Here is a 21,010-nt window from a genome sequence, read left to right on the forward strand (position 1 = left end):
CTCTAGCATACGTCTGAGGAACTGGGGCTATCAGCTTATATTCATTATATCATAATAATATTTCACATTCACTACGAGCATATGTTTCAACGTTGGAAGATATTTACACATTCATGATATGTAGTTAATAGTAAACACCCCTGCTCTCCTACCCACTGTGTATTTCTTTGTTTGATATCCAGGTCGATGATTTTGATTATGCTTATCAGTTTGCCTTGGTGCTATGTTGTCAGTACCCTTATTCTCGATTTGAGAACGTGACATTTCTTGGATTTGACCTAGATTGTCATGGCAATTGTCGTTGATGTTCCCTTCCGAACACTTTATATTACAATTTTCGTCCTTTTTTAGGATCTCCATACAATTCTTCTTTATTCATAATTTGTCCAAGTTTTATCGATTTTTAATTTGAGTTATGGTTTTGTTGACTTCGGTATTCTCTTGGTATTTTATGGTAGAAGTTAGCTTTATGAAATGTTCACCGCAGCAACCAAAAGTACTGTTAATATCCGTTTCCATTATAATGCAAGACCCTAACATTGATTGCAGCCTCACCAACCCTATCGTATGTACTAAAGTTGTTTTATCTCGTTACATTTGTATATTAAGGACATGAATCATATGTTTATTAATTACTTGATTGATGCTTTTAACCGATATAGACATTCTGATTTAATCTGAAGGATTGATCTATTCCGTTGTGTGAACGAACCAAACTTTGGTCTAAAAGTGTATATAAAAAGTGAATTTTCAATTTGAATATATATATACCTAATTTCAGGCCGTCGGCAATAACGTATAAAGAATGTTTAATCTTAATCTTCATTGACACAAAAATTTTAATTAAGCCAGAGAAGGCGCATTATCATGTATTGTGATTGTGTGTTGACTGAAACCATTCGATAGGCTTGTGGGATATCAACAGTCAGCAGCAAATCCACTTCATTTAAACAGCATCGGTGTTCAGCCTCCGACACCACCGCAGCCAGGTAAGTCGTTCACTTTAATATCTCGTACAATGTATGTTTTAATTAATTTTACTACAGCGTTTTTTTCTGACACTTAAAAAAATTGGTTTAATGCAAACTATAGAGACAAATGTTGTTAGCCGATAGGAGAATACACGTTAATCGTAAAAGGAATATTTTAATGTTGCATGCGTTATTGGATTGTCAAATCAGTGTAATCTTACCAAGAGGGAATTATTATAATCCTGATCCCGAATGCACTGTACTTATCTTTTATAATGTTCCCAAATTTATGGTTTTCATCCTTTATATCAAACTCGAAATAACGGTATATATACTTTATATCAATCTTAAACCAACGGTATACACCCTCTATCTCATTCCCGAATTAAGGGCAAACATCTTTCATCTAAATCTAATTTTTGCTATGCATACTTTCACGGTATACATCTTTTTATCTTAATCTCGAATTTATGATATACGGTAAACATTTTTATCACAATCTTGAATTGACGGTATGCATCTTATATCTCAATCTCGAATTTACAGTATGCATCTTGTATCATGATCTCGAATTAACGGTATCATATGGGATATGGATATTCTTGGCTGTAGAACTTTGGTTAGAACCGAGGCTTTGCTACCATTCCATGGCAAATTCTGCACGGGGAGGTAGAATTTCCATATCCCACGTACACTATCTACCTTTATAATGATTGACTCTTATCTCCCACCTCTTTACCGATTTTTGTTTTGTTAAAAACGACTTGCACGATCCGATTGCAACATTTATTATAGGAAAATGTCTAGATAACGCATTCACAAACAATGGTCACTTTTAGAAAGAGCAAAACACAGTCCGGTATATAACAAAGTATATATCATATCCAAAGATTATTTCAGGATCTCCAGGGTAAGCTTGTGAAATAACTTATATTATCAAAGTAAGCCAATGAAATCTTGATAGGCTTTTGATTGCGATTTTGACTTTATGATGAAATGCGGTTATCTGATTGTGACGTCATAACAATAAAGGTCACTGAGTGCATCCATGTTGGATACATATACCCCAAATGATGGTATACTTGTATCCAACATGAATTTTCTGTTTGGGAAATTTGTATCTTACATACGTAGAGATGGGATAATATTGTGTGATGTGTCACTTGCTTATCATGGCGTGTGAATTATTTCGAAAAGACAAATAGGCAGGGAAGTTATCAATGTATATCATTTAAATCAAACTAACATATTAATTGGAAAAGATACATCCTGCTATAGTTATACAAGTAATCCTATTTTCATGAGACAGATTCAATGTATTATATAAAGGAGGATGAATATGGTAGCAGGAACGGAATGGCATATTTAATAATTGTACCCGGAGTGCACACTATTTTTTGTCTTTGTTTAGCTCTTAGAAGTGCAGAAGTAGCATTGAAAGTAATTGCTTCATGCCAAGCTCTGAGGAATAAGTGATGAACGTTTTAATCACTTTATTATTGACATTGTATTGCTTCATGAAAGTAACTTTTATTTACTTACACTCAGAGATAGAAATCAATAACCATTAATTGATACATCGTTTAACATTACCTGATGGACATAGCTCATCGCTACACTGCCTTTCAATAGAGCTCACCTCCACACCGTGACGATGATGGTGCGGGGACCGCTGAAGATAATCCTCCAAAGTACACTATTAGCCAGTAAGTACACAAACACACACATACCACAAGTAATCTCGATAAAGCCTTTCTGTCCATTTATCATGTATAAATGTATGAACAAGCATGCACTAAGCAACCATGTACTTCTGAACAATGTCATATATGTTTTGTCTTGCCTTGTAAAAAAAAAATGGAAAATAAAATCTTCAAATTGAAAATAAATAATAATATATATATATATATACATATATGACGTAAGAGTACATTTATTGTAGAGGACAAAGCAGAAATGCAGAGATATTAACATTGGAACCTGTCTTAAAACTAAAATCTCTTCTGTACTTTAAAAGTGATATTGTGTGAAAAACATGATAACCATCAGTGTATGGTTTTAAATATGTAGTCGGTGTTGCTTTACGTAACGATGGTCCTTTTATACACTTGTAGTGGTATAAGTAAAGGAAATATATTAGCAATTACTCAGAATTATGTTAAAAACTGAAAAAAATACAATGTTTTATGACTGAATAAATAGATAAAATAACGAACGTATCATGTTTCATTAGTAAGCCATTCATTCGTGCAATCGGCCTTTTTTGTATATTCTGCGATATAGTATATTACGATGTCTTATTTCCCCTGAGGTTTGTCGCTTATCTGTGATTTTCATGTGATCTTTTAGCATAAAACAAACATTCTATTATGTGCCAAACCATTCGTTAAAAAGTATTCACTTGAGTATATGTTGGTTCCAATAATGTTTTAAAATAATTGCGTCTGTACATAATTGCCATTAGCGATTAATGTAGCCCAATATTACATGCGTCACTGTCTATAACATTTATTTCACTTTGACTATGGTAGAGGTTGAAAGGTAAATCACTTTTGATACATTTATGCCACCACTGTTCAAACCGATGTAACAGATCGATTTTGCTTTCGATTTTTTCAATGTCCTTTATGAAGAGGACAAAGTAGAAATGCAGTAAACATTGCATAAGTCGCCTAATAAGATCATGCAGTGAGATACAGCAGGCCTATTCTTTCCCGGAATGTGTATATATAAGATACAATAAAACTGCACGTATCTTTAAAAACGATCGTTATGCATCAATAGATAAAAATACAATCATATAAGACTCTTTAGAAGACTTATTTAATACAAAACCAAAGAAACAGTGAATATTTGTACAAATTTTAAGGAGTGCAGGATTTTTTGTTTTCGATTTGTTTGGGGTTTTTTTAACTTGAAATTCAGATTTAACAGTTAAAGGATTTTGGCCACGATTTTTAATAATTTCATATTTTACGGTCAGTGTAGTGACCGATACCCCGTCTCTCTCGGTACTCAGGCCATGGAAAGCCCCATCTATATCAGGCTAGTGAATATGGGACGTCACAGTGGCACGACTTATCCGATATCATGTTCTATTACGTGTACCCATTCTGACACGCCCTTTAGATATGTATATATTATCTGCATATATGGTTAAAATGATCAATAGACAAATACAGACGTCAGTAATGTTCTCATCATAAAAAGAGAAGTTATACATTCAAGCCTGAATCACGGAAATTTAATTCCCCAACTAGCACATGTAGTATGGTGTACTGGTGCGTTTCTTTTGTCCCCAGTGTTGGAAGAAAAAATGTTGTTGAAAGGATTAAAGTTTTCAACAGCATTTTACTGTATTTTCCATACGTTTATACCTTAGGCTAGTAACCTGGACCGACAACTGACGATGTTTATAAGGTAAAAAAATGTATGTGTATCATATACGATATTAGCTTTTTTATGAAATTTCTAAATTCTGAAGTTTTATCTTTCTGTAGTAATAATCGTGCTGATATGACATTTATTGAATAGTTCAAAAAACATGAATATTTGTTTAGCAGTTTTTTAACAAAAATATAACTTCAGGGTTGCGGGACAATATTTTCATAATAAACCATCCAATTAATCATCTACATGTCAACTGAGACCGTCAATAAATCCAAACAAATTCAGTTCCGTATCATGAAAATTGTGTTTTAAAACAAACGCAAAACCAATGCTGTGAAGCCTAGTTGAATTGAATATCACCAACTTGAGCGAGCCTTTCAGAATTCTTTTCTTTTTCGAATTCACGTATAATTTGAAGCTGGCGATGAGTGCAGATTTGAGAACCTGTTTCATTTCTGAAATATATCCATAGAATATGAAGCAAAATGTGTTTGTGCTTGGGTTTTGGGCAATAACTTCAAGTCTCAACTGTTTAACTATTTGTAAAGATGTTGCATAAACTTATTTTAATCGTTGTTGAACGAAGTAGACAAATATTGCCTCAGAACGGTATTTCAATACACATTAAAAAGGAAAATATTTGCTAATTCCACACAAATAGACTTGCATGTTACTGATTGTAAGTGAAATGGAAAAAAATATCATGAAGTGAGGGGGGGCCGTTTTCATTTTCGTATCCCGATTTCAGCCGACAACTAAAACAATATTTCAATGAAACAAATATTTTTAACTATCATGTTATCACATTTGTTCGTGACAGTGACTGTTCGATTGACACTAGATATATATTGGATGTTTACGTATCCATGCGAGTATACAATTTAACTATACTGCCTGGTACTTTACTTTCATGAGATCTACGTTCGCGATTATGACAAAACAAAAATGAATGTAAGTGTATGCGTTCCATGTCTACGTGCTCTAATACTACATCAAACACACATGCAAAAGTTGTTTGGTAAACCTTTAACTTTATTTCTAACTTAAAAAAAGTATTGACATGTATTTGTTGTTGTAATGCATTAAAACGTGTAAGTAAAGTACCGTTGCTGATATTATAAACCAATCACATTTTATCTTTATATGCTACAAAATCCCTTTCCAGACAAGCTGTAAGCTAACTAGTGGCACCTGGTTCGTCCATGTATGGTATATAGGGCGGGTCTTTTTCAAATCCCATATTAGTCAGCTTCTTACCTTTCCGTTACGCATAGTCAATACAAACACAACCACAACTGACATTTACGAACCCCTTTTACAATTACATATTGATAAAATGCCACAACAGGAAATAACATATTCCACTTTAAACACTCAAGATCGATTTCAATTCACACAAATCCTAACGTTATTGTCAACATGCGATGTGTAAACAAGGAATATTTGAGTTTAATTAACGTTATATCCCTTTACAATAATTGACTCAACGAATGCATGGAATTGTCAGAAGGTTTCCAAGAATCAGGACAATAGTTTCTCTGTTCAAACACCTAACATTAAACAATAATTAGTATAAGTGGTTATTATTAGAATAGCTTGATGAATGACAATATCTTGTTTTCTTAAAGAAAAGTGTCATCAAAACCCTAATATAAACTAAACATCGATCAAAATAAGGAAAAATTTAAACAAATGAAATATTTACATGGAGACCCTTGGAAAAGAACGAGGGGAATAAGACCAGGTATTCCGGAAGAGTAAGCGTCTTCTGCCTCCTCGATGATACTCGCCTTGTAGATCTAAGCCGCATCCAAGTAATGTCACGTCCTCACATCGAGGATTGAGGTAGTGACAACATTACCACAAGGCATACTAGTAAACATAATCAAAACAATCGACATGCATATCACACGATTGGCACTGTAATGAGCATATATAGAATCATCGACCTAGATATAACAGAAAGAAATGAATCTTTTCCTGAACTTCTGGTGGCGATCATAAAACAGTGCTACAATCACATAAGGGTGTATGTTGTATGCCGACCTGCTATTTTTACATAACTTCACACAATGAGTTAACAGTTAACCTGATTATAGCTTGAATCAAGATAACTATGTATGTGCAATCAATGAACAAGTAGTAGCCAAATTCACATATGTGGCGGATCAGGGGCTACTCACTCTATAACAATCCTACTAATTGTAACATGAACTCTTTTCAACAAATCGTATTAAGGAAGCTTGACTCTGGAGGAATCCAGAGAAGCGACCAGACTCATAGCCACCCAAGAGAATATATCTGTTAAATTTACAACGAGAAAACTGGTACACATAAAGTGAAGTAATATTTTGTATAAGAGATTGAGTGTAAAATTCCACAAGAATTTAAAGCATGTAATTCGAAATAGATCAGTCATAAGTTATATGATTGAATACCTTTCCCATACAGTCTAAGCAGTTCATTTATTTTGACGACCATCACGTAAATCGTACTAATACAATCAAGGACATCGACAAAACGTGGTCGAGACAGAGAGAGCGATACATGTAACTGGTTTCATGTCGGATGGCGTCAAATTCTTTGAAACCTATAATTCAAAAACCAGTAACTATTTTAAATGACCATGACTCGACATAAAATATACATCAAACCTCTGATGTTTGTTACAAGATTTTTATTTTTTATTTCCCAAATGACATTGAAGTAATTAACTGATACAGAAAATTGAATACATAATTAGCGAACAGGCAATGAAATTATCTAAATAAGAATCCGAAAAATCACTTCCATCTCTTTAAATAAAAACATTTTAAATCATATTTATAATTTGCATACTTGATAAAGACTTCTAATTGTATGACAAACACATTACACGTAGTAATTAATGATATATTTTTGTATTTATGTATAAGTCAAAACAAAACGGTTTTATTGTCAACATGCGTACAGATTTGCTCCTAAAACCCCATATAAGGATATTGAACAAAACGCGTATGGGTCATCTTCCTTAAACTTAGCCTACACTCAATTGTGAAAGCTATAGGAAAATATGAGCATCGTCTTTTATTTTTCACTAGACCAAAAAAATAGTTTGTAGCTGTAATTTTAGGATTTGGGTTTGATAAAGGGTATAAGTTCATAAATATCCATGTATAAGCATGTAGATCATGGTGGTACCAAGAACCTCTATGAGTCAACATGTAGTTATCTTTTATCAACATACCGATGTAAATGATATATCTTTTCCTCTCCGATTTAGAAAAAGTTCATGTCGTATCCGTCGCTTGATTATAAAAATTGTTTTATACGGGATCCCCTGCAAAATCACAAATTTATCTTGTGTCCTCATTTAGGGACAAACAAACCAAAATCCTTCTTCCATTGCAACACTCATCTTTCCTTCTATTGTTTATTTTAAGCGCCATCTAGCTTGGAACGTATTGTAAGATGAGTGTCGATATAACTTGTCTTAGGGTCTATTAATAATATTATATGGTACATGCAAGCAAGATGACAATAAAACCGTTGTGTTTCGATTAACACATAAATAAATATAAGTATCATTAACTGCGACGTGTATTTGGATTGTCATACAACTAGAAGTCTTATCCTTTCTTCTATTGTTTCTATTAAGCGCCTTCTAGCTTGGATCTTATTGTAAGATTATTGTCAAAATAACGTGTCTTAGGGTCATGCTGCTTTGTCCTGGTTATTGCATTTTAGCGAGATGGCACTAATGCGTAACCCTGGAGAGCTCACATTATCTGTTGTCACGGTTAGCATATGAACTTAAGTGCTTGAGAGGATGAAAATTACAACCAAATATAGTCAAATGTCAGATAGCCAATACAAAAGAGTAGTGTCAAGGAGTTGATACAATAAATAACAATGGAATTCAGGAGACACCAAAAAATACGGAAATAAATCAATAAATCCAAAAGAATTGATGACAGAAGCGTGTCCTGTATAAAGTAGCCGTCCTGACCGCTTGACCATATGACTCCTACACGAATTGTAGCATTCATGTTATTGGGAATGTTTAAACAACAGCCGGTAATGGGATATACGATGCTGTCATAAATCCATTCAGCAGTATGAGTATAATAAAATAGCATGATAATGTGGCGTTTACTCTAACTAATCATTTCGATCTGTACTGTTCAACAAACAAAAGAGAGAACGAAGCATTGACGTGTATATAGGCATAGTACATTAGCAGCAATTGCAATAACGAAAGAGCTGTAAAACAGGATAATGACTGCGCGATGTAATCTCCAGTTTACATCAATAGATATATTTTATCAATTAGTATATTGTTTGCATTACTCAGTAAGCGCAATGATGACCGTTTGGCATCTTACTGGAACGTATTGAAAAACCACTGTGCCGTTAAACTTAAACCACTGGCCTATAGTGGTATACATTTAACCTCGTCTGAAATACTGACATTTAAAATGTGCTTTGTCAATGTAGTATCTCGACGAAACGATGGGTTTAATTTAGTGGTTGTAGATCGTTACAAACGTGTAACAAGCTATACAAACAGAAATCAGAAAACAATGTTATGGTTACTTAAATAGTAATAGATATTGATTTTTTTTCATTTTAACATATCCTTCATTAAGTTATTCAACGTCAAATATGTCAGCACTTGAACATTCGCCCCAAACATACATATAGAGCATACAACATAGAAATTTGTATAGCAATAAGAGTCAAAAGCATGGCAACGGAGCTCCCAAAGGGTAATATATGTTTGTGTGTGTAATGTTCACAGCAGAGACAATGATTCGACTGTTCGATGCCTCGCTGTTGCAATGCCATTTCCTGTAGCAGTACTTCATTGACAAGTTATCACACATCTAGCAGGAAAGTATATACAAACAATATTGTCCGCATGATGTCGACTTTATAGAAGATCCATAGACCACCGGTATTTCATTTGGTACTAGCAGTGCACTATTGCTACATGTAGTAATCTTTATTTTATTTTGTTATTTTTTGTTTTTGTTTCCTTGTGATTGCGCGGAACTGATGCCAACTTAATGGTGCTACCGAACTGAAATACACTGCCGAAGACACCCAGCAGGACACCCCACCCGGTCACATTATACTAACAACGGGCGAACCAGTCGTCCCACTCCTAAATTTCTGAACGTTAAGCAGGAGAAGAAACTGCCATTGTTACAGACTCTGGTATGTGTCGGCCATGGGACAGAACTCCAAAGCCTTCCTCACAGGGGCGAACGCTCAACTAAATGCCAAAATGTGAGGCACTGTCAGGGAAGAAATTAGCACGAAGAAAGTTGTTTAGAAAGAGAAAAGATAAGATGCCAAATTTAGTCGCCTCTTACGATCAATTGGGACAGCAGGTACAATTCTTACGCCCTACCTGCAGGGACTGGTTTAGCTCATTTTACTAAATGGATTTTAAAGAAAATAATTAAGATGATGGCACGAAGTCCTATTGATGATATCTTAAAATTTTAAGAACTACATACCTTTGATTTAGCCCCAAGCTTTTTCAAATTCAATTAAAACACATACGCCTCTTTTTCAGCTTCATACAATGAGCATTGACATATCTTAAATAATGCCAATTGTTTACCAATAAATAGTTTAAACCAATGCTACGATTGATGTTATGACCTGATTTCCTAAGTATTTTAATTAGCCAGTACTTTTTTTATAAACAGACTTCTTTGTCGTGTCTTAGATCTCTGACTATCATATTCTCCTGGATTTGACAGAAGACATGATCACGGCAGTAAGATATTGTATAGGAAACGTTCACCATACCAGAGCACTGAATGTTTTGTTGTTGTTGTTGTTGGGGGGGGGGGGGGGGGGGGGGGAGTGTTTTAATATCATCTCGTTTACATGGTATTAATGTTGAGTTATAATGTTGTTCTTGTCAATTGATGTTAAGGAGTTATATTTTAGCAAAACAAATTAGTTATTGAAACTTCCATTTCCAAATCCAGTAAATTTATCTGGCCGAAAAGAACTGAAAAAACTTACAAATTGTCTTAAATCTGTTATCGCTTGTTCGTAGATATTGCAGTTGTAAATGGCTTTCGACCGCCCGATATACCCTATTCCAAAGAACTAGAAACACAACTGAGAACCGAGCTGTTTCGTAACTACAGCGTACTACAGCGTCCCGAGGAGAAAGTGATGATCAATGTATCCCTCAGTATACTCACAATCAACGACATGGTCAGTAGTTTCCCTATGTACCGTGTGTACTCAGGCTTAATGCTATATACTCTATCATTTAAGCCGCGCCATTGTAACCTTGGTTGGGCATTGACGTGGCATTATGTTGTTCCAATCAACATTACAATTTTATAGTTAATTAAACATTGTCTGTAACTGTTTAAATTTATTCACACGAAAATTATATTTGCAATACCATTATAAAGAGAAAGGGAAATGTCTTAATCAAACACTACCAACATATTTCATCCTTCATATTACTGTATGGTATATTTCCTTTATCTTATAGTGTGTAATTATAAATTGTTATTTTTACACAACCAGTAAGAGTTTCTATGTGACGTTTCGATAACTAGTACGGTATGAACACTGTCACTTTCATTAGACAATTGACCAGTGACGCGTATGCACACAAGGTGTAAAATGTGTACGAGTTGTCCACAAAATTGATGTCGATTCGGCTACGTAAGCTTATGTACAATAGTAGTTGTTATATATATGGGGCAAAGAAGTGATTCCAACAGTGTGGACAAGTTTAGGTTGTCAAATTTTCGGAGCGATCCGCCTCCTTTTTCAAGACACAGTGAAACAGAACAGTTACATGTAAATATACATCATATTACAAGAAGATAGAATTGATATACTATAATTCAAAATATAGCTATTATATAAAACCAAGTCCCCTCGGCTATAGACAACCGAGGGCAGCAATTAAGCGGAGAGCATCGCGGACAAGGAACGCTGATGTAGAGGACCTATTCGTGCGCAAGATACAGTCATATAAAGTGAGTCAACGAGAGATATCAAAATCGTGGAACCTGTGCATTTGGAAATCTGGCCCGGTAAATGTGAAAAATCTCCAACTGCTACGAAATGTCTCATTAGTCGCCTCTCAATACTGCGATGGATCTAAGTCACAGCAGGGGGTCGCACTTAGTCGCCTCTTTTGGTTTGCAGAAATAATGCATATGCCTCTATTGGTTTGCAGGAATTATGCATGTAATTATCAAATAAGTGCGTACAGGAGGAATAAGTAGATGAAATGGCTAAGATACTGTATAAATCTGCAAAATAAATCTGACAACAGCTGTTGGTCACACAAACTGACATAAAGCAGCAGGCAGGCGAGATAACAAACCAACTGTGCAGTAATGAATCATTAGGTCAAATGCCCCCTGGAAGGAAAACGAGCGGATGGCAACCGCCTATCGTTCGTTCATACCTCGAGGGTAGCGGGTTTGCAGATTGGTGATCCAAAACAAGGTACCCTTTGTGTATGGGGCCTGACTTTGTATACAAGCAGACTTGCCCTGTCCAGTACCCTCACTTTGTCTAATTCCCGATCTATCAAAGTAGATTTGTATCCTCTGCCAAGAAGATGGGACTTTAACTCTGAACATCTGCGTTCAAAGATGATGTCATCCGAAATAATACGCCTGATGCGCAGAGCTTGGGAGTAGGATATGCTTCTCGTGGTGTGCGAGGGGTGACAACTGGATGGGAGGAGATACTGGTGTGTGTCAGTAGGTTTACAGTGGAGGTCCGTACTAATATTACCATCAATCAGAGTGGTACTGGTGTCAAAAATGTGTTGCTCTCCGTCGAGATATCCGCTGTGAATTTGATTGTGGCGTGGAACGCGTTAGCGTACTCAATAAACTCGTCAAGGGAGTCCCGACCCGATTTCCATTTGATTTCAACGTCATCGTATCTTAACCAGTTAAATGGCTTAATTGGAGCAGATGTAAAAGGTTGGGCTTCAAGATGTCCCATAAAAACATTGGCATATGAAGGGCCATCTTAGTACCCATGGCTATACCGCTAACTTGTATGTAGTTATCCTCATTGAATATAAAGTTGTTAAGTGTGAGGACAAGTCTCAGTAAATCCACCAGGCTATCAGTCGATGGGTGTTTGGTACTGCGCCGTTCCCATGCCTCGCGACAGGCTGCAATGCCGCCGTCATGCGGTATATTAGTGTAGAGGGAAACGACGTCCATCGTAACTAACAAGGTACCTTCTTGTAAGTTCTTAGCAGGTGTTTTGTTTAAATAGTCTGTGGTGTCTTTTAATAAAGATGGTAAATGTTCTACGAATGGTCGGAGGTGGAAGTCAACAAACTGGGAAAATTTCTCCGTCGGGTGGTTGATCGAGTTAATGGTGGGTCTACCAGGGTTCCCAGGTTTGTGAATTTTAGGAAGAAGATATATATATATATATCGAAATGATTCGATTCAGCTACGCTTTGTGTGCATACGCTTAACTGGTCATTTTTCTGATGAAGGTGACAGTGTACATACCGTTCTTGTCATCGAAACGTCACATAGGAACTCTTATTGGTTGTGTTAAAAGAACTTTGCAAAATCATACTAACCAACCTGAAAATATTTTTCAGAAATATAGTGTGTTATATTCATATGAATTGAAATCAATTAGTAAATTAGGAAAGATCACTCTGGTTGAGCTTATGATTTAGAGGTTCCACAAAAAAACAATATCAAGCTAATATTTATCTAGCTAATAATTAATGAGTTCATTAAAGGGAAAACAAATCATTTTTAAGTGGTTACAGAATATTTCATAACGATGAAGAAAAAAAGTTGCATAACTGCCGTCAATTGCAATCTGCGAGTTGAGCACAAGCTGAAACAGTGAGATTTTGAAAGGAACTCTTTTGATTTGATTGGTACGTCGAACAAATGTTATTGTTATGTACATTCAGTTTGCTGCTATTCTTGTGTTTAATAGCATGCATATATCGGGTGTTAACGAATGCATAACATGTAACAGTTTTTGATAAAATCATTTTGTATTTCTTTCAGAGTATCAAAGACCAAACCCTGTCGATGACCGGTTATCTTTCACTTGTAAGTCCATATTTCAGCTTTGTTTGCAATATTTACATGATAAAAGGAAATCTGTATCAAAACATCATTTCAGAATGTGGTGTGATTTGCGAGGAAGACTTTGTAAAATGTTTAATGTATTTTTCGTTTTCATATTTGCATACACTAACTTAGGGGTTTTTATATTTCCTATATAATAAGAGACAAAAAGGTGAATGTTACAAATACTGCATTTTTTTAAAGTACATTATAATTACCCGTTGTTTGTGAATTGTTGTATGGACCAAGTACTGAAAATTATGCTTTTGCAGGATTTCTTTTCATTCAATTTTATAACAAAATATTAAAAGTGATTAATGAGGGGAAAAACATTATATTCCACAGAAATGGAAGGACGAGCGCCTTGCATGGGATGAGTTGTCAGATTACGACCCTATCAATTTCTTGTTCAGCACAGAGACATACGTCTGGCGCCCTTCGCTACTTATTGACAACGCGTGAGTGTAAAACTTTATCAGATTACAACAGATAATTTAGGAATATAACGTGAGGTCCAGTTTACGTAAAGTACTTGTTTAAGAGTTAATTAAATATTATATCTAAACATTCTACTTTGTAACGTTTTGGAAAGTTTTAAAGGTTTTTCAACCACTTTGCTATGTTTCTAAACATTTCGTTAATGGGTTTTCACACTATTGACCTTGAATTACACCGATGAATATATTGACTTTGTTTGGCTTATTGCATTGTATTACTAGTTTTGTTTAAATGGGATCTTCCTTACCACGTATTCCTAGTCAGGATTTTTAGTTCCGTTATTTGTCAATATCTTCATGAAGCGTAATTTCCTTCATACTTTCGCATATTTCGTATAACAAAACACATTCCAATGTAAACAACAAAACAAGCAATTATTTAGCAACAGTTCTTATATAGATACTTTATTCATTAAAGTGTGACAGTACCTCGGGTCGCCGCGAGAATATCACTGTAACCCGAGGCCAAGGTATTACCACATCGCATTCCTAAGTCAATGATTTTATTTAAAAGAAGTCTTCATGGCAATATTTACCTTTTTTGTTGATTCAATCAAAAAAACGTTTTATTGATATATATAACGTTAACATCCAGTGAAACCATTGGTTCGCATACTCATGAGTTTGACGTTATTATCTTCATGACGTAAAGTAAAACAAGACTTAGGAGCTAATACAAATTACAAATCAAGAGCGTATTAATTGAAGTAATGTGAGCATAATTTTTTATAGTTCCTTTATTAAACACGTGCTCGCTTCCCATCAGCAGGCATTGTAAGCAACCATCTACAAATTGATTTCTTGAATAACTCATTAAAATGGCATAACAATGTATTCCATATTACATTCAATTAAACAATATGACTGCAAAATCTCTTATATACAACTCTTGAATTATCACATGATGCAATCCTTTTAGGACACATAATGTAATTCCATATAAGGAAGCATATTGTGATTCTATTTTAAGATGTTGGAATGGTTATTAGTTGTACAACAGTTTTCATATCTGTTAATTATATTTATGCCCCTGCACTGATAACAAGCAAACCTGGGACAACAATATGAATGAAAATGGCCACCAGATTGGTGACATTGAATTTATAAATATCAATAGAGCTACAATAGGGCTCTTAGCATAAAATCAATAATATATGGAAAATTATATGAAAAATTGAATAACCCAGTAGCTGCCACCACACACGCATGGCAACCACTACTACAAACTATAACAGCTAGCCGAAGTGGGGTTGCCAAAAAACGCCACAAAGACCTTCATGAGGACTACTCATGAATGTCTTCCCCCACAAATAGACATCGAATCCTCTCGACTCCGAGAACAATCTACCCCAAGACCTTGTTCAACTCGACGGGGTGTTGGTCGGCTAAAATAATAATTTACAAATATAAACACTGACCCCATATTTCTTGCAAAGTGCGACAGCGGAGTTATATATAGTATCAGCAAACACAGAAAGAGAAAATCGAGAGTCACAACAACTGTTACAACCCATCTGAATTAATACAACGTAGAGCTGGATCTTCAAAACAAAACCTGTCGTGAACCTCCGGAAAACGGCAGGGCTCGAGGCGTGCTATATATTGACCCTCCAACACATAAGCCTGTAACGATATACGTCTATGCCTAAGCCAAAACTTTCAGGAAAATGTCATATAAAACCTCGTGACAAAGTCGCCTAAGAAGACTGTGTCCTAAAAGTAATACTCTAGTGCGAAGAACAGCCATAATTAGTTACACATCAAACAAACAAAACGTATACTCAATTTTGTCTCATCTCTGATCGACGAACCCTCAGAATCCTGTTCGTGGGTTGAAAACCGTCTTTGTCCAAAGAAGCTTGATGCCACTGTCCAGAAACTGTATCCGAATGGTTCGGTCACCTTATCAACGTCGATACGTCTCGGTATCGACCAAGACATGTATAAAAAGAAATAAAAAAAATCATGAGAGCTTGATGAGCGTACAAATACAGTGGCTGCCTGATACGGGGATATGTCCCAGAGTGAGATAGCGTCACCTCTGACCCCTTGACCAATCAGTGACCAGCCTCAGAAACCCTGACGCTGTCATCGGCAGCCAATCACTGAACCGTTAATTGCGCAAACAATTCAAGCTCCAAAAATTATATTAAAATAACAGTAAATCTACAGAACTTGTTATGACGTTACGAGCATAAATTAAGCTAATTGCTTAGCTGCCTTATATATGTATATACAATTACAATTATGTCAGTATGCAACGTTCGTGATATGTTATCGACAAATGATTATAATACCATGAAAATGCACGGATGTAATGTAATTTGCCGATATAAATTGATGAATAACATTGATTTACGGCAAAAATAATGTTAAAAATCAAAAGACATGAATAACACGGGACAATAAAAGATGAGATATATTGCAGCAAGGTCTAGATATTATCTTATCCTTCCTATTACTATATTGCGCATGGTATATAACTATATTATTGTCCATCATGTATGTACATGTACAGCAGCTAAGGTCAGTAATCGTTCGGAACGTAAATAATCTTCCTTTACAACAATGTAAACTTTGTTCTAAATTTGTCACATCATCAGTACAATTTCCTGGGTAATCGAGTGGCGCAGTGGATAGCGCGCTTGCCTTTCACCACGGCGGCCGGGGATCGATTCCCCGATAAGACATGAAAATGTAATGGGTCACCTGCCCAACCACGTGGGTTTTCTTCTGGTACTTCAGTTTCCTCCCACATTAAGAACCCCATGCGCGCTAAAATGCGGGCCAACAAATGTGATAAGTATAAGTTTTACAAACTTGCTTGATAATTTCTTGTGTTTGACGTCACCAATATTTCTTCGTTTTGCAGGGTGCATGGAATATCCATTATTAGTGACGTTCACACCCCTATGAGGATACGGAACATTGGTGCCATTCATTGGTCACCTGCCGACATCTACACTGTATCATGTGAGTCAGACATTATGTACTATCCTCTCGACATCCAGACTTGCAGTGTGTCTCTCACGTCTTGGGCATACACCAGCAATGAAATCGACCTCGTCTTTGATACTGAACCTGTTGATCTTGATACATACACAGCAAATGGGGAATGGGAGTTGATAGCTACGTCTGGTAGCTCATCTGGAAGTCGTTCAAAAGGTGACAATAGTTTTTCTAACGTCAAATTTTCCATCAAACTGAGGCGCCGACCACTGTTTCATGTATTAAACACACTATTTCCGGTAGCCCTGATGGCGGTGCTTAGCGCCATGGTTTTCAAACTACCTGTAGAATCCGGAGAGAAGATTGGGTTTGCGTTGACCGTCCTGCTGGCGTATGCAGTGTATCTGACCTTGATTTCGGACAACATCCCTAGCACTTCAGTCTCCGTTTGCTTTTTGTGTGAGTATTCCAGGGCACACAATCTGTCCTTCGAGTGAGTTTAACACATGGAAAAGGACATACATAAACAAAATAAATATTCTCTTGGAATGCATTAACTGAATTAATTAATATAATTCATGTACTCATGCTGCTGAAATAGATGACTTTTAAGCTAGCTCCAACTTAATCAGTAAGTTTGAATGTAAAAACCAAACCCATAAGGAGTATGGGGAAAGTTGTGCAGTGTCATTTTACAAGTAATTGTGTAGTCATTAAATGAAACAGATATAAGATAAGAAAATATTAAGTGCGACGTATGTACTCTTGATTAAATTAATATAAATTTCGTTACAATTATAATATTCGTTTTAGTCATTTATTTTTATGCTAAATTCTTCAGAGTTTATCATTGTTTATGGTCATCTTGATATGATTATACTTTCTAGAAATTTATTTACATTGTTCTATTTTGTACATATTTTGACTTTTTTTCATTGATATATATTTAATGAAGTACTACACATGACGTCTGTCTATTATACAGCTATCTATCTAAGCCTTATCCTCACGTACGGTACTCTGTCTGTCCTGTGTACCATAATGGTGATCAACGTCCATTCACGGCCGGACGAGGAGTACATTCCAAACTGGTTAAGGCGTGTCACCATATCCGTCTTCATGCCAATGGGTTTCTGGAAAGGAAGCTGTAGTCCTAGTGGGTGCTGTAAAAAGAAGGTGGAACCCAAACAAACGAAGACTATCAACGTTGTGTCTGGTATGAATGGTTCTATTTTATAAGTGTATTGAGATATCAAAAATAAAATGGTTTAGCATTGATAACAGTTAAAATGAAAATCAATCAACTCTTCATTTGGGAAATTTAAGAGTCTACAAATGTATATCTCTACTTTTGGTGTCTTTTTAACTCTTTTTAATTCCCATGGTTGTTCTTTTTATGTCGTCTTTTTGTTTGGAATGTCCTCGTGATTTGACACTTCGGCCTACATTTTATTCTACCTTGACCGCAACAAATAATTGCCAAATAGAAGAATAATCCCGATGACAATTATTTACAATTTGATGCCAAGTTTAGGCACTTATAACAAGCAACATCACAATATGCCAATCAGCCTAGCATGAAACATCATAAAGATAAGTGTGTTGTTTTATTGTTACTTTTTCATGAGCCAAATAAAATATTAAATAAATTATTTTGATCAATAACAAATCTCTAGATACACAAGTATTTCATAACACTTATCATATGTGTAGTATTACCAAAACAATTCTCATATTTTATTAATGATATTAAAAAACTTAACTTAAAGTTCAGCTCTAGCGTTTTTCCAACATTGCGTAATTTGGTAAAAGAATACAAATAGGTGAAATTGTTTCAATATCATTTAGCACATTGAGTGGTTTCCGAATTCTCATTGAAATAATTGTTCTCATGCCAAAAGTGGTTAACGCATGTTATTCTCATATTTGCTGGTGAATATCTCCCTTCTCTTTCAACATTATCCTTTGCTAGCCCTCGTACCTTCACAAAGTTCATGAATCTTTCATATATAGCAATATCTATTTTGTCATTCGTAAATCATTAGTATGGTACCATGCATTCTTATTCTGTATTCTTGATGAAAGGGAATTTTAATATATCTAATTAGCAGCAAAGTGGCAAGGAAGTCATTCCAATAGTGAAGACAATTTGAGGTTGCCAATTGTCGGAGCAAATTCATATTGTCTACACTATTGGAATAACTTCCTTGCCTCATATACCAATTTTAAGTAATTCGTTTCCTACAAACATACATTTACAAGGATCTAGTGTTAATAGGGCAGTTACCCTTGATATTACCTCTTTGGCCCATATAATATTAAGCATAATGTTTATGCAGTAATTTGATACGATTTTACACATACCAATGGTTTTGTCTAATCGAAACGTGGACGTTTTCGCGCTGTTTTTTCTTGATAACATTCCTTTCCTAAACAACCCTTTTAGTCAATGAATTTCTATGTAAACGCCATGAGAACATGCACATCCACAATTTAGAGAATAATCTTACACATGTTATCTCTGTTTTATAGTCTCCAAGATCAAGGTGGACGTCAATGAAAAGTCCATGTCTGTTGTTGAGGATTACGATTCGGCCTCATTGGAAAGCAACGATCATCAACTGTCCTGGCAGATAGTTTCCCAGGTCCTGGACGCTATGTTCTTCAATGTGTTTATGTGGGTCATTGTCCTCACCTCCATCGTCTTCTTTGGCATTCTATCGAACGAGTTCGCCAATATCTAGTGGAGCAGCCGAGGAGTACTACCCCAATCTCTGCGTTTCGTCTCAGATAACGTTATAATGCTGATACTGCATGTGCTGATATATGCATTTTTTGCGACTTTCGGATGCATTTTGTATTATATGAAAATTGTATTTTGATATTATACGCAATGCGTGAAATCAAGCTTCGTTGACTTTATGCTACAAGTTTGATTACTTTTGAAATGAAATCGATGAATGATTTAATGGGTTTTTTAAACATGACGATAATTGTATACGTCATTATCAATGATAAATATTTTTATATATAACACAGAACTCTGTCTTGAACTTCTAAAAACAAATAGGACCTGTTGGCGTTGACATAATGTCAATTAGCATCACGTCATAATTAGATAAAAACGTTCAGAATCTCAAATAATGTTTGAGCAATTTTGATCGTGTGATCGAATTTAATCATATGAATCGGAAGCTTAAGCATAATGATGATGCAAAACATATATGTTACCGTTAGGTCTGTATAATATATTTGGTCTATATACCTCATTAATGTTCTAAACAGCACAATGATCAGATTATCACGTCAATCAAACAAGAGACGTAATAGGTATATCATATTTAGAAAAGGGGCGGTAAATGTCGGCAAACTTCTCTCGAAAATAATAGAGAAGGGATATAAGTCGGCACCAAGTAACTGGTTATCCGGCATATCTTATAAGCTGTATATCAGATTAAACAATTAGATTGATGAAAATTATGTTTATAATCGTCATGCCAATTAGGATATTAGGAGAGTGTCTCTGGAAAGGTTGAGTTCACTTGACTCACTAACGTGAACTACTACCTTTCCAAAGTAGTCGTACATATTGGACTGTTGTTGTCATTATTAGTCTTACCATTTTGGGATAATGGCTAGATAGTATGACAACATTATTTGTATTTGTTGCTGGAAAATAATAATTAATACTTTATCACATTCAATGCTATATTCATTTATTTCATGCTGCAGATTTGTAACATGCAACAAATAGAAATTACAGAAAGAAAAATAGATATTGATCATATAACTTTGTATACTGTAAACTAATTTGATGTTGCAATCATTATTGACGAAGTGTCGAATTTGCGATTTTGGAAGAAACACTCCGTATACATACTTTTACGTTATTTTAACTTGATATACCTATCTATTTTTAATTAATTTGAAAATCGAGAAAATGCAATAATATTAAAACCAGATGAAAACAATTGTTCGTGGTATACCGTGCTAGACAAACAGACCTTTGACAAATATTATTGTTGACCTGCTTACCTTCTCTATTGGAGATTTGTGTATTGTACCGTCACGTAAAATGAAAATGTTTATTTCAAAG

At 35.2% G+C, this 21,010-nt stretch overlaps 1 protein-coding gene across 1 annotated transcript; it reads left to right on the plus strand.

Moving 5' to 3' along the window:
• The first annotated feature begins 921 nt into the window (after positions 1–921).
• On the plus strand, positions 922–19,754 carry LOC110457789 (neuronal acetylcholine receptor subunit beta-4-like). Its single transcript, XM_021509191.1, has 8 exons — positions 922–989; positions 2,578–2,677; positions 10,420–10,583; positions 13,406–13,450; positions 13,814–13,926; positions 16,838–17,373; positions 17,900–18,130; positions 19,447–19,754. The coding sequence occupies exons 2-8, from the start codon at positions 2,626–2,628 to the stop codon at positions 19,656–19,658; spliced, it is 1,353 nt and encodes a 450-aa protein (XP_021364866.1). The 5' UTR covers positions 922–989; positions 2,578–2,625; the 3' UTR covers positions 19,659–19,754.
• Positions 19,755–21,010: the final 1,256 nt, after the last annotated feature.

The sequence above is a fragment of the Mizuhopecten yessoensis genome, unplaced genomic scaffold, assembly GCF_002113885.1.
Source record: "Mizuhopecten yessoensis strain PY_sf001 unplaced genomic scaffold, ASM211388v2 scaffold9309, whole genome shotgun sequence".
Lineage (NCBI taxonomy): Eukaryota > Metazoa > Mollusca > Bivalvia > Pectinida > Pectinidae > Mizuhopecten > Mizuhopecten yessoensis.

Bases quoted from the DNA above. Each gene is read 5' to 3' on its own strand.
- LOC110457789 (XM_021509191.1), top strand. From the start codon at position 2,626: ATGATGGTGCGGGGACCGCTGAAGATAATCCTCCAAAGTACACTATTA. The intron at 13,451-13,813 runs GTAAGTCCATAT...TATATTCCACAG, and splicing joins TGACCGGTTATCTTTCACTT to AAATGGAAGGACGAGCGCCT. The intron at 17,374-17,899 runs GTGAGTATTCCA...TCTATTATACAG, and splicing joins AGTCTCCGTTTGCTTTTTGT to CTATCTATCTAAGCCTTATC.